This window comes from Eretmochelys imbricata, chromosome 11 (genome assembly GCF_965152235.1).
Source record: "Eretmochelys imbricata isolate rEreImb1 chromosome 11, rEreImb1.hap1, whole genome shotgun sequence".
In the NCBI taxonomy this organism is placed as follows: Eukaryota; Metazoa; Chordata; order Testudines; family Cheloniidae; genus Eretmochelys; species Eretmochelys imbricata.
In genome coordinates this window covers 42081018-42094586 of record NC_135582.1, presented here as the reverse complement: position 1 = coordinate 42094586, position 13569 = coordinate 42081018, and the positions used below count along the sequence as shown (strand labels likewise).

At 45.1% G+C, this 13569-nt stretch overlaps 1 protein-coding gene across 4 annotated transcripts in view; it reads left to right on the top strand.

Annotated features, from left to right (window-relative positions):
- OLA1 (Obg like ATPase 1) overlaps positions 1-13569 on the top strand; it is a 207077-nt gene that overhangs the window by 104448 nt on the left and 89060 nt on the right. For all 4 annotated transcript variants that reach the window (XM_077829963.1, XM_077829961.1, XM_077829962.1 and 1 more), the window contains exon 5: positions 4159-4334. In XM_077829963.1, the coding sequence (XP_077686089.1) occupies positions 4159-4334 (176 nt within the window). The remainder of the gene's footprint in view (positions 1-4158; positions 4335-13569) is intronic.

Sequence of the window (13569 nt, the reverse complement as noted above, 5' to 3'; positions counted from 1 at the left end):
TTACCTTTCACCTCCCAAGGGCTGCTGTGGTGCCAGAACAGAAAGCAGCTAGCTCACGGACAGTAGCAGCCATCAGCCGGCCGTGTTCCTCACAGCACCCTGCCCGTGGGGCCAGATTAGGAGGCATGGGCTATGGGGGAAGGGAGGACAGACAGTGGGGCACATGAGGCTGCTGGTGGGGGTCACATAGAGTGGGATTCAGAAGGGCTAGTATGGGGGGACAGACTGGGGCAGGGGCGGAATGGGGGTGCAGTGTCACATGGGGATGGGGGAATAGGGAGTGGAGAGCCACGTGGGAATAGGGGCAGTTGTGCCTGACTGAATGGGAGAGGCTAGAGGTCAGCCAAGGTCTGCATGGGGGAGGTTGTTGAGAGAACTCCTACAGTCTCTGTTGTCCGTAGGAGCTTATTTCAGAACAGTTTAGCCTCCTGTCCTGACAGGGGCCTGTCTTCCACTCCCAGGAGGTGTTTCTATAGTGGCAAGTTGGGGGGGAACCCGGGCCCGCCCTCTACCCCTGGTTCTGGCCCAGGGACCCTAATGGTAGCAGCTGTTGGCAGCCGACCTTTCACTGCCAGAGTTGCTACATTTCCCTGGGACGCTTCCCCACATCTCTCCCGCTTATCTCTTCTTCACCCTTACCTTAGGGCTCCCTTACCAATGGTTTGAGGGTGTTTTCATTAACTAGCCCTTCAGCCGTACTTCCTCTCCTCTGGCTCCCTGGTTCTCCTCAGCCTGAGGGGAGTGAGCCCTTTTATAGTACCAGAAGGGCCTTAACTAGAGTCAGGTGTTCACATTACCTCAGTGGCCTCACCTGACTCTTTGCAAGTTAATTGGAGTCAGGTGTTCTCATTAGCCTGGAGCAGCCCCTGCTCTGGTCAGTCAGGGAACAGAAAACTGCTAATCCAGTGGCCAGTATATCTGCCTTCGACTATTTTGTTGTACCCAACTGGCTTGGGTCTATCACAATTGTTAGATAGACTTGTGGACAGGTATTTTGAAATACATTACCAAAATAATTGAAACTGGCATGATTATGTAGTGTTATTTTGACATGTAAAATATGCAGAATTTTAAAATATTGTGTGCAGAATTTTTGGGTGCAGAATTCCCTACAAGTAATGATGTGGAAAATATTTCAGTTTTGTGTAACCAGTGAGTAATTGCCTCTTTACAGGCTAAGATCCCAGACATGTGAATTACAACTTGTCATTAAAATCCTTGGGATTATCTGTTAGCTCCATCAAAGTACACTTGCAGCCATCAGCACCAATATACGCCAACTCTGTATTTTCCTGCCCAGTTCATGAAGGGTTTGATTTGCATCTTCCCTCTTGTGATGAAACTGGTACTGCCCTAGGACTTGAAACTTGATAAACCCTCACTAAGCCTCCTTTTGAGTCCCTGGTGTCCTGCTCTTCTCTGCATCTTTCTGTTAAAGTAGCATTTCTGGATAGAAGAGTTGGTGAACTAGGGACACTCATGGCTGATAACAGTCCCTCACCACCTGCCTCTTCCCCCCTCCCTCCCATCCCCATATACAAGGATAAGGTTTCTATGAGGCTGCATCCTAATTTTGTGTCTCAGGCAATGTTGAACTTTCGCTCAACCAAAATATCCATCTTCCAGTTTTACCCTAAACCCTACTCAGGCAGAGAAGAGATGGCATGGCAGTCACTGAACGTGTGTAGGGTTCTTGGCTTCTACCTGTCTGAAAGTCCACTAGAGACACTTTATTTCATTCACAGAACTTTAAAAAGAAGAGGCCATCTCATCCCAGAGGCTGTCAGAATGCTATGAGGTGAACATCACCCTTGAGGCCAGCATAAAAACTCACTCGACTAAAATTCAGGCAGCTTTGATGCCTTCTTTAGAGATGTTTCTGTTACTGACATTTGCAGATTAGCAGCTCGGAATTCTGTTCACACTCTTGCTAAAACACTATGCACTGGTACAAGCAGCTACTTCTGATGCCTCTGTAGGCAGGGCAGTTTTGGAATCAGTTGTATTACTGGACTCTAGGTACCTAACACATCATAAAGATGGTGTTTGTGAATCACCTGAGCTGCACTACACATAGGGACGTCACTCGAAAGAGGGGTACTCATCTAGTAGTAACTTGAGTTCTTCAAGATGTGTTGTCCCTATGTTAGTACACTGCAGCTCTCTGTCCTTGCTGCCTGCTTTCCGCTTTTGGGAACTTGCAGTAGGGAATGGACTAAAATGGCAGTAGTCCAGCAGCCCCCTTTATTCTCTTGATGCAGAGCATGAGGACAGCAGGGTTGCATATATGGACCCACAGTTTAGGGAAACTGCTAAAGAAAATTCTCTCGTCTGGGCATATGGCGCACATGCACAACTTGAAGTGTACTACACATAGGGATAACACATCTTGAAGAACAGAAGTTATTACAAGGTGAGTTACTCCTTGTTAATAACATTTCTGTTCATATCCAGATGTTATATTGCTAACCTTGGTGTATATTCGAAATGGTTTTTGATTGCAAGTCTTTTAGTTTTAGGGAGCTAATTGGTATGCTTTAGAGAATTTGAGAAGAAAGGGTTTCCCAAACTGCTGTTAGCATTTTCTACAATGTGAAAATGGTTTGGACATTGTGTATCTTCATTTATTCCATCTGTAAGCTACACACCTGCTGTTGTACCTGAATAACTTAGACATTCTTATCATGTTTATCATGACGTTTATTTAAAACGTTTAAATTTAATCCTTTTATTCTAAAACCACTCTCTTCAGTAATTAATTTAAAAGTGAAAACTGTTGAAATGTGATAGATAGAACGTTAGTTTTCTGTACAATCTAGCAATTGTGAAGTATTGTTTTTAATTTAGAGTAGAAAATACCTTGCGCTAAATTTGGTGCAGTAAGAGTGAAGTCCATTGATTTATTCCTTCACAAGATGGTCACATTTGGTGAGCTACATTCCAGAAATTCAGTAATATTCAAAAGTGTATTAGTTTTGTTTTTCAAGCTGTCTTTTAATTTCTAAGTAAATTTTTGTGCTAAGGAATTTGTATAGTGGGGTCATTACAATGAAATTGATCCATGAATACTTCACAAACTTCTCCCACTCCCCCCATTTAAAAACTTCCTTAGGTTTTGTTCATTTTTTGTGATGCTATTCCTTATCTGATAATTTTAAGAGTAAATCACAGTTGAATTATGTTGCCACATTGTCTTCAAAAGGGCATAAAGTCAGTACACATGCTTCAATAATATCTGGGTTTTTTTACCCTTATGTTTCCAGTTGACAATTTGAAATTATGGCTTCAGCTGCACTTTAAATATGTGATAATAGATGTGTTTCTAATAAGGGCCAGCACCATTTTGTTCAGATGCTGTGAATGGTTGTCACTCATATATGACAAATGCACCTTCCTCCGCTTCTTTGATGGCCTCCGAAAAACCATACCCTCAAATCAGGGCGATGAAATTAGCTGCTGTGTAAATTGTGTGTCTGAGTGGTTCATTATCCAATCACCATCAGAACCACAGTGATAAAGTAGATTGAAGCAGGGAAAAGGTCTGCCAGATGATTTCAGGCCTTTTTCTAAATCCTGTTTCCCTTGGAAACCCTAGACAATGTGGTTCAGAACTTCAAAATTCTTTGGCTAGAACTTCCTATGTATATTTTATGTACAAAATTTGTGGCTAATGATAGTGTTACGATGACTCTTTCATTCTTCAAACCGCCATTAAATATTTTAATCAATACAAAGGTATTTTCAATTGGGGTACCATGTTTTACTGCTGATAGTGGAGACATTTTTAAGTAAAATGGCCCTGACTTTCAGGAAAGTGCTTAAATCCATCCTCATTCGGGAAAGCACTTGAGCATGTGTATAAACTTAAGTGCTTTTCTGAATTGGGGCTGGTATGACTACTGTTCTGTACATGTCCCTGTAAAGCTTGAAATAATGGGGTAACCACATTAGTTAAGAATGAATTGCTAAGCACTTGAAGTACTATAGTGTTGTAAATTAACATATTAAATATTGTGCAGAATATTGTAGGCAACTGTTCTGCACTGGGAGAAGAATGGTCTTTTTTTCTCATCTCTGACTTTCTATTATTATTATACTTTAATGTTGTGTTTTGTTTATTTAGGTTTAATACTTAATTTAAGTGTTCTTTTGTTCTAGGGTCATTTGAAAATGATGATATCACTCATGTTGAAGGAAGTGTAGATCCTGTTCGTGACATTGAAATAATACATGAAGAACTTAGACTTAAAGATGAGGAAATGATCATTCCAATTATAGACAAACTAGAAAAAGTAGCTGTGAGAGGAGGGGACAAGAAATTAAAACCTGAATATGTAAGTAAAAAGTGTGCTGTTAAATGTATCATTATTTCCTGTACAAGTATGTTTTCATTTGTGTTCACACTTTTAAAAATCATTATAATGTAAAAGATTACCATTATTTCTGTATTTATTTTAAAATTATCACTGCTGCGAGGTCTGTTGGGTTAAAATCATTAAAATGAGCTTTGTTTTCTGTTGATAACCTAAGTTTACACTGAGGGAGCTAGAAGCACTCCATTTAAAGTGCTCTGACATAACTCAGTCCAGTCTTGCTCAAAATGAGGGAGATGATACTGACCTTTAGTGTAATCTGAAAGCTCATACCCGCCTCGACGGATATCCCAGCTCGTGCCTCTGTGTGCATGACACTACAAAATCTCAACTTGCATCCAGATAGCCTGTCACTTATAAGTAGGATGATATTCCCATTTATAAATCTGTAATAGAGATGTCTATAACCTGATCAGACTTGATCATTTCAGAGCTCAGCACGTAGTCTTCAGCTAAGCACCAAAGGCCTAAAAAGTCCTCCAGAGTTTGAAATTGGGATTTGCTCCCAAAATCTGAACAAATTCTGATGCTGTGCTATTCCCAGTGATTGGTGTCTAGGATCACTTGTTTGCTTGGCTCCTCTTGATCTCATTGAGAGAGGGCCCACAGTTGGAGCATTCTTGTTGAGCATGCTAGCATGAACATGTGCAAAGCATTGTGGGGGTGCCACATCATGTCCATCCTATGCTGGGGAAGGAGAAGTCCCTCTTTTGTAGCCCAGCATCTCCCACCATTCTAATAATAGACTATTTCACTCTTGTCTGTAGTTTCCGGAGGCAGTTCAAAGCTGCAGCACAGCCTGTGCTAGCCATGCCCCTTTCTCTGTCCTGCTGCCAGATATTGTGCTGCCATGACTGCAGTCAAGTGGCAGTTCACTTTGCTCCTGACTTTTCTGTAATAGCCTATTTTATTCATTTTTGGGGGCAGTAGTGAGCAGCCTTTCTTTATTCTTCCTTCCTCCGTATTGAGCAGTGCAGTGGTCATAGCCACTGGAGATGGTACTATAGTGCATCCCTGCTCTCCTCCCCCAACCACTCCCCAAACATGGCAGAGCTGTTGTTCAGACACCAAGGTATATCCAAAAAATGTTGTATTTGTGAGGCACCTTTAACATGCTCTTTGGAGGGCGAATTGTGCCCTGCCTTTTCTCAGTTAGCTGACCCTGCACTGCTAGGGCACAGGGCTTTGAGAAGAATGGGCATGTCGGGTCCCCTCCTCTGTGACCCAAGAAGCTGAGACTCCAGCACAGAACACCCGATATGGAGTTGCAGAGTAGGGATGAGGACGACGCCAGCTAGCCAGTCTTGGGGAGAGCAACAGGGATTGTACTCAACTCCCTTTCTTGACAGCTCAAACGGAATTCCAGCAATGTGACCATCCCTGGTATAAGAGGAGTGGAACCCCAAGTGGGGGCAACATTGAGGGAGACCTTTCCAGGGGTCTCAAGGTATTGCATAAAGCAAACCACAAAAGACCATGCTCTAGCCACAGCTGGTTGGCACTGTTGCAAAGCAGGTTAAGAAGGCTAAAAAAAATCTGAAAAAGTACCAAGAAGTCTTCTGACTCAGACACCTCTTCCTCTAGTACCGTTCATGTTCTGAACAGGACATGTAAAAAATGCAACAGTGTTCCCCATGAGACGTTTGAAATAGGACAAGGCTAAAGGCAAATACCTGCTTCGCAAGACAAGAACAGTGCCTTCCTGGATGACCTTAAGGCCATGAACACCTGACTTCCAGTCCAAACTTAAGAAAATTTCCTTAGCAACAACATTTGTTGGCAAATGCTTCAATGCATACAATGTGATTTTTTTTTTTTTTTTTTTGGGCAGGGCCATGGTATCCATTTGAGAAAGCTGGGGGCCACATGTAGTTTCACCCCTGGAAGAGGTCAAGACTCACTCCAAACAAATACTGTCTTCATCTAAATTCACAGATTCTCTCCTCTTTGGGGAAAAACTAGACAAAATATTTGCAGAAAATTCCACCAAACCAAAATAGTCCTTCCTCTTCCCTCCTCACTCAGTGCTCTAAGGAGGGACTATAAACCTAATAGACAGAAATGTTCCTTTTGTCCAATTTTCTCACAGAAATACTAGCAGAAAGATAACAGGTATATCAGGGTAAGCCCAGAACTGGGGAATGCGTGGAAAATCCAGAGATGGTTCCGTTGACTGTAAGAGCCCACTATGACAATGAACAAATGTGCCTTCTCCCAATTGGGAATCTAGAAGGCAGAATTTTCTCAGAAGAATGGTCCGTATTGATCAGACTGACAGAAATGGGCAAGAGAGATAGTGAGTTGCAGATACTCCCTTGAACTAAGAGCTCTATCCCATACCTTCTCCACCCAGTCCCCCATCTTGAGCAACGCTGTCATGTGAGCTGGTGTTAAATTAAATCTCACGTCTACTGGACATAAGAGCAATTGAAGGAGTTCCTTCAGAAGAAAATTTCTTAGGTTTGGACTCCGTTTTGTTCATTGTCTAAAAATGTACCAATGGAGTCAGAGCCATCCTGGACCTCAAGCATTTCAACAAATGGATGAAATAAATGAAATTTTGGATGGAGACCTAGCTTTTGTGGTAGCATCCCCATCCCAAGGGGACTATCTTGCTGCTGTGGATCCAGCAGATACATATCTTGATAGTCCCATGTGACCGTACCACCTCAGGCTGCTAAGATTTGCACAGCTGACTGTCAGCACCAAACACTTCTATTCAGTCTCTGTCCCTCCCCCCCAGTGTCTTCACCACAATGCTGGTGAAGATGCGGGTGATGACAGCTGGGGACATCTCAGGACATTCACCTATGTCCCTTCCTGGATGGCTTTTTGATTGGAATTCCAACCCAACCTGCAGCACATGGGATCTCTCCCGGCCTCTATGAGTTCTGAAAAATAACTGCTAAAGGGTTCGCAAAAAGAAAAGGAGTACTTGTGGCACCTTACGGACTAACCAATTTATTTGAGCATAAACTTTCGTGAGCTACAGCTCACTTCACTGGATGCATACACAAAAGCTTATGCTCAAATAAATTGGTTAGTCTCTAAGGTGCCACAAGTACTCCTTTTCTTTTTGCGAATACAGACTAACACGGCTGTTACTCTGAAACCTGCTAAAGGGTTGGCTCTCTATAGCCAGTTCCTTAAGTATTGTAGGATGTATTTCATCAGGCCCTACCAACCTGAAGACGTCTAACTTCTCTAAGGACAGTTCTATGCTTAAAATGCTGCATTGATGAAGATGCGTGTATGCTGGCAGGAAGGCTTCTCCTACAGGTGTAGTTAATCCACCTCTGCCAGAGACAGTAACTATGTTGATGGGAGGAAGCCCTCCTGTCAACATAGCACTGTCTACGCCGTGGGTGAGGTCAGCATAACTGTCACTCGGGTGGATTTTAGGTAGCAGTGTCCATTCAGCCAGCACCTGTGGTCTGCCTCAACGTTATCTAGCACTGCGTGGGCGAACCACGCTCAGTTCTTTCTCAACCGCCCTTGGCCTGGAAACGGAGTGAGTAGCAGTCCAGTTTCCTTATCTCTCTTTATATTGATAGCGTTTAGTTTATAGTTTTCAGAAGTTCAGGATGGTCTCACTAGCAGGCATTATTAGAGATTGATTCTTGGCTCTCAACCTACAGGATGCCTACTTCCACATCTCAATTCGACCGTTTTGGGAGATTCCTCCGATTTACCTTTGGCAGGACTATTATCAGTACAGAGTGCTCCCATTTGGCCTCTTGTCTGCACCCAAACTATTCTCCAAGGTCCTCTCCATCTGCTTCTGGGGGAATTCTGTGCTATTGCACATGCAGAATTTGCACAGAAATTAATGTTATGTGCGCAGAATTTCCTTTTTCTCCCACAGAAATGAGCTGCAGCGCTACTGGCTGCCACTAGGGGCTGCTGGACCCGGCAGAGCTCAGCTCACAAATAGAAAATACTGCTGCTAGTGGGAGAGAGCTGGAGGGTTCCTGGCCCCTGTAGTTCTCAGCACACCCTGAAGGAAGGAGGTGGTGTGCAGGAAACGACATACAAGCCCGGGAACTAGCATCAGGCTGTTTCTCCCTGTAGATACTTTGGCTCTGGGGGGCAGGGGGTGCAGGTGTCTGGGCTGGGGTGGACCCCGCAGCTGAACTCCGGTGGGGAGGGGGTGCATGCGAGTGTCTCGGTGGGGGGCAGGGGAGTGTATGGGTTGGGTGGTACCCTGCAGTTGGGCTCTGGGGAGTTGGGTGTGTGTGTGTGTGTGTCTCCCCCTCCCGCTGGGCTCTCATTGGGGGAGGTGGAGGCAGAGAAACTGATTTCTTCAACTCTACTCCTTGGGGAATTTTTTTTGTGTATATTGTTACAGACATAGTTGCTGACAGGTATTTTGAAATAACTTACCAAAGTAATAGAAACTGGTGTGATTATGTAGTGTTATTTTGACAAATAAAATATGCAGAATTTTGCAGAATTTTTATTTTTTGGCACAGAATTCCCCGGAGTATCCATCGTAATAGCACACTTCAGTTTACACTGGTGTTCACTATGTTAGTTCTCCAATCACAGCTAACCTTTTTAGTAGAAAATGTATACAAAAAAGGTATTTATCATTTCAGCCATTGCCATGTTTTCTGTTGTTTTTTCATCCTCATTGAGCAATGGACCTACTTTGTCCTTGGTCTTTCTCTTGCTTCTAATGTATTTATAAAATGTTTTCTTGTTACCCTTTATGTCCCTAGCTAGTATAATCTCATTTTGTGCCTTGGCCTTTCTGATTTTGTCCATGTATGCCTGTGTTGGTTTTTATATTCATCCTTCATAAATTTGACCTAGTTTCCACTTCATGTATGACACTTTTTTTTTTTTTTTTTTTGGAGTTTCAAGTTGTTGAAGATCTCCTGGTTAAGCCAGAGTGGTCTTTTACCATACTTCCTATGTATTGTTTGACTATGCAGAGAGAATGACAGGAGACATGGGTTTAATCAGGCCGCAGCTTTATTATTATAATAAGCCTGGAACTAACCCAGCAGATAAAATGTGCAGTGCACATGAAAACCCCCACAATTCACTTTGGGGGAGGGAGAGGTGAGTGCTTTTTTCCAGCTCAACCTCCCTCCCCCCCACCCCCCCGCCCCCTTCTGTTTTGTCCCTCCAGCAGTTCCCTGGCAAGGACCTTACTAATTCTGGGCAGGGGGAGGGGAGGTTCCACCTGCTCCCCCCACCTTTTTATCCAGGTCCCTCCAGCAATTCCCTTGCCAGGACCTTACCACCCCCGCTCATAGGAGGGGTTAAGGTATAATGATGGAGGGTTGGCTCCCTGCTGTACCAATGAGAGGAGTCCCCAACTGCCCCCAGCTTGCTCAGTTACCAAACACCGCTCTTTAATTCCTTTTGCAAGCCATTTATCCATTCTTTTGTGCCTTAATTTATGGACTACCTGCACTGAATGTCCGCCACAAGGAGGCACCAGCCGTTAGTTTGGCTACCTCCTCCCCACACCCAGCTGGGTTCCCAGATATCTCCCAGTGCACTCTTTTATATCAACCAAAAATATAGCAACACCTGAGTCTGACCGGTGCACCCCATCCTCCCGAAATATCTCCGGTGCCCCATAGAGTATGCCAGGATGTGAAATTACTGTCCCCGCAAGGGCAACAAGAATTTGGCCACTTCCCTGTTCACATACTTCCTGGTTTTGTCCACCTTGGTAGGGTTCATGGCTCTCCGCTAGACCCTGCGCTGAAGCATATCCGACCAGACAATGTTAACACCCGGAAAAATTACCAGGATCTGCATCCGGTCCCTCCTAGTTTGAAGGATTAACTCTGCCGCCTTTAGTGTTCCCAGATCATTTTCTCCCAAGTGTATCACCAATATATCCGGTGGCCGCTGACATGCCCGCACACCATACAACAGCAATATCAGTTGATCCCATAACATGCCCCTCCGTGCGTGCCAGCTGAGTAATGCTTCACCACCAAATCCCAGTTGGGAGCCCTCGGGTAGGCTGGATGCGTGTCTATGCACCCAAAACACAATACTGTGCCCACAGATCCACACCCTCCTGTGTATGGCTGGTTGTCCCGTATCTGAAATGAGAACACAACCAATCAGTGTTGATTTTCCACCTGTGGTCTTGCATATATTCGGTATGCATAAGACTGCCAGCGCCTGATTGCCTGAATAGCCTCTGCTTCCATACCTATCTGCGCTGCTGCCGTAGCTGCCCCTATTCTGAAGGAGTGAGAACCAAATTCATGGGCTGGCAGCCCCAACCTTGTTAGCCCCCATCTCAACATGGTAATCGATATGCCATGAGGGGACTCCCGTCTCTGTGTACAGAAAGGGGGCCTTCTACCGTATTGCCATATAGGCCCTTAATGCCCAAATGGGGCAGAGCCCAGGCTCGCTCCCTCCCATAGGGTAACGAGTGCACCCCAGCCAGCTGGATCAGTCTTCGACCTTTGCAAATGTAGTATCGCTGCATGCTTGTGCCCGCTTATGTCACGAAATTCCAAAGCCTTTCCTGTAGAATCCCTGATGGACCCAGGCACTAGCTCACTGATCCTGAAAGCTCCAAAAAATGCTGTCAAGAATGCTGCCCTGAATAGGGACACGAGTCATATGTAATAGCGCACACCGAGGATGTGAAGGAGGTCCCTGAGCATGGAAACCCTGATGGGATGACAGGAATCCTCTATGGGTCCACCGCTACGTGACCATCCCACCAAAAACCTTCGAACTAAGAAACCCCCACAAGGATCTGGGTAGCCATTTAGCCTACTGACAAGTGTAATGGCCGAAAGGCGATTCAAAATTGTGGAGGACACCAGTTGACGGGTTGCCAGTGACAGCATGTACCGCAGCACCTGTTCCTCTGTAATGGGCCACATTGCCGACTGCCCTTCCTGCTCCTGAAATTGTATGAATGCATTAAAACTTTTCTCATAGCGGTGCCACGTGCATGTGCCACTGATCTCTGGACTGCACTTACAACTGTGCTACGCCGTGGTTCCCTACCGTGAACAGCATTTGTCTGGGTTCGTGGATGGCGATCCCTGCCCTGTGTGTCTACCATTGCTCCTGAAATTACCTGAGCGGGATGTCCTGGATCTGCATGACCTGTTCCGCTTTGTACAGCCTGTAGTGCTGTGGAAATGACCTCATACACAATACATTTAATTACTCGTATCAGCTCCATGCTAACTGGTCCCCCATCAGATGCCGCTAGCTCAGCTGGGTGAGTGAGAGCTGCATCTGGAGCCCCCATTTTCCCAAGCCTGATAAGCTGACTTTGATGCTCCAGTGTACTACCCCAGGCACCCCCAGCCACTTGCCCTTGCTGTGTGGACTGTGCCTCTGGCTTGCCCTGTGTGTGATTTGATTGCTTTCTGGGTTCCTGTGGTAACGAAACTAACTTAGGGGGGTAATGCAAATTCCCCCCATCCTGTTGTGTTCTGGCTACGGCAGAGGAAAACTGCGCCATGATTCCCTAAACATTCATGTACACTGCAACGTACACTGCAACTGCTATGGGAGGTGCCCGCTCCCCTTCTCCTTTTTCTTCTTGTACCTATACCTCCTCTAATGAGCTCTGCCTCCCTTTGTGAATCTGTTCTACTATTGCTACCCAGTTCCACTGGTGCCAGAGGAAAAGGAGAATGAAGCCTTTCCGTTTGTGCCTTCCTTTCCCCTTTTTGTGTCCCCGTGGAGCCAGGCTGAGACTGCTTACCAGCTCCTGCCCCTCTGCCTCCTTGACTAAAACAGGGAAGGGCGTGTAGCCCCCATCCACTTCCTATCCCCCAGTCCAGCCCGATCACTGTTTTCCCAGGGAGTGGGAGGTTTCTCCCCCCCACTGTATGGGCTATATGTGAAATTGTGTTGGTTCCAGTGCCCTCTTTCTCCCTCCTGTAGTGATTTGGGAGTTGGGAGGAGGGTTCCTGCCTTTCCCTACCTGACACTGTCTGGCTCTGTGGGGGAGTGGATTGAGCACTATTTTTGCCCCCTCCCTGCTGCCTCACATGGGGTTTCTGTCCCTTGCCACTATGTCCCAACTCAACCCTGTTTCTATGGCCTGAATTGGGGAAGGGGCTTCTCCCCCCTTGCTGTTCCTGTTCACAGTCCAGACTGATTCCATGTGGGGAGTTCTATGGAGCAGGGAACCAGTGCCTGCTCCCCCCTGCTGCCGTGTCCCAAACCATCCACCACACTGACTGCTTTCTCAACAGTTTTACGTCTCTGCTCCTCCCACAAGGCAGAAAGCATTGCCCTCTTCTCCCAGCTAGCCGGTGTCTCGTCCGTCGTGTTCCCCCCCCCCCCCCAGCTTAAAGTGCAGGGTGGTGATTGGGATAGTTTGCTCTTGCTTAATGACTCTTTAAAAAACTTCCAGCTCTCCTGACCTCTTTCCCCCCCCCCCCCCCCAGGCTTGCTTCCCATGGGATCTTACCTTCCAATTCTCTGAGTTTGCTGGAGTCTGCCTTTTAGAAGTATGTGGGGCAGTTAAAGTGCAACACATTACTGCACTTTACAAATCACACCCCTCTAGCATGTCTTGCCAGTGACATGTAGACAAGCCCATAGTCTGTCATCTGTGCTGTGAGGAGAGAACCTGGAATTAAACTATTTACTAAGTTTATCAAGTTCCTGTACTTCAGTTTTAAGACTTAGCTTTTTTTAAAATAAAGGTTGTGAATGTGTTGGATTGTCAGCCCTGGATACAGAAAGGTCCTGTTTATTCATAGAACAGATACATCACAGTTTGCAGTATTGCAGACTTCACCCACACTGTAGTGCCAGTGTCACCTTAGAGGACCAGTGTTTATATTCATTCAATCCTTGGTGTTTCTGTTGAGACTGCCAATAAAAGTGGAAAATAAATTTCTAGCGGTAGTGGCTTTGTGATGTATATGCTTGTCCATTAGAACGCGATCAGCAGTTTAGTTTGGTTTCAACTCTAAATTTATGCCATCTCCCGAGCCATCTTTCTTTAAAATAAATACTTCAAACAAAACGCAACTTTTAAAATAAAGAAATAAAATTAATTGGAATGTTAAAAAAAACCAAACATTGAGGATACTTGAGTAACTTAAGGAATAAGTTACTAGGCTTCAAGGAAATATTTCTATTGTTGATGTATGTAATTATGCCTAAAGTCTTTAGTGGACTGTTTACTGTGCTTGATGGGGTATTTAGAGGAAATTAAAATTCTTTATAA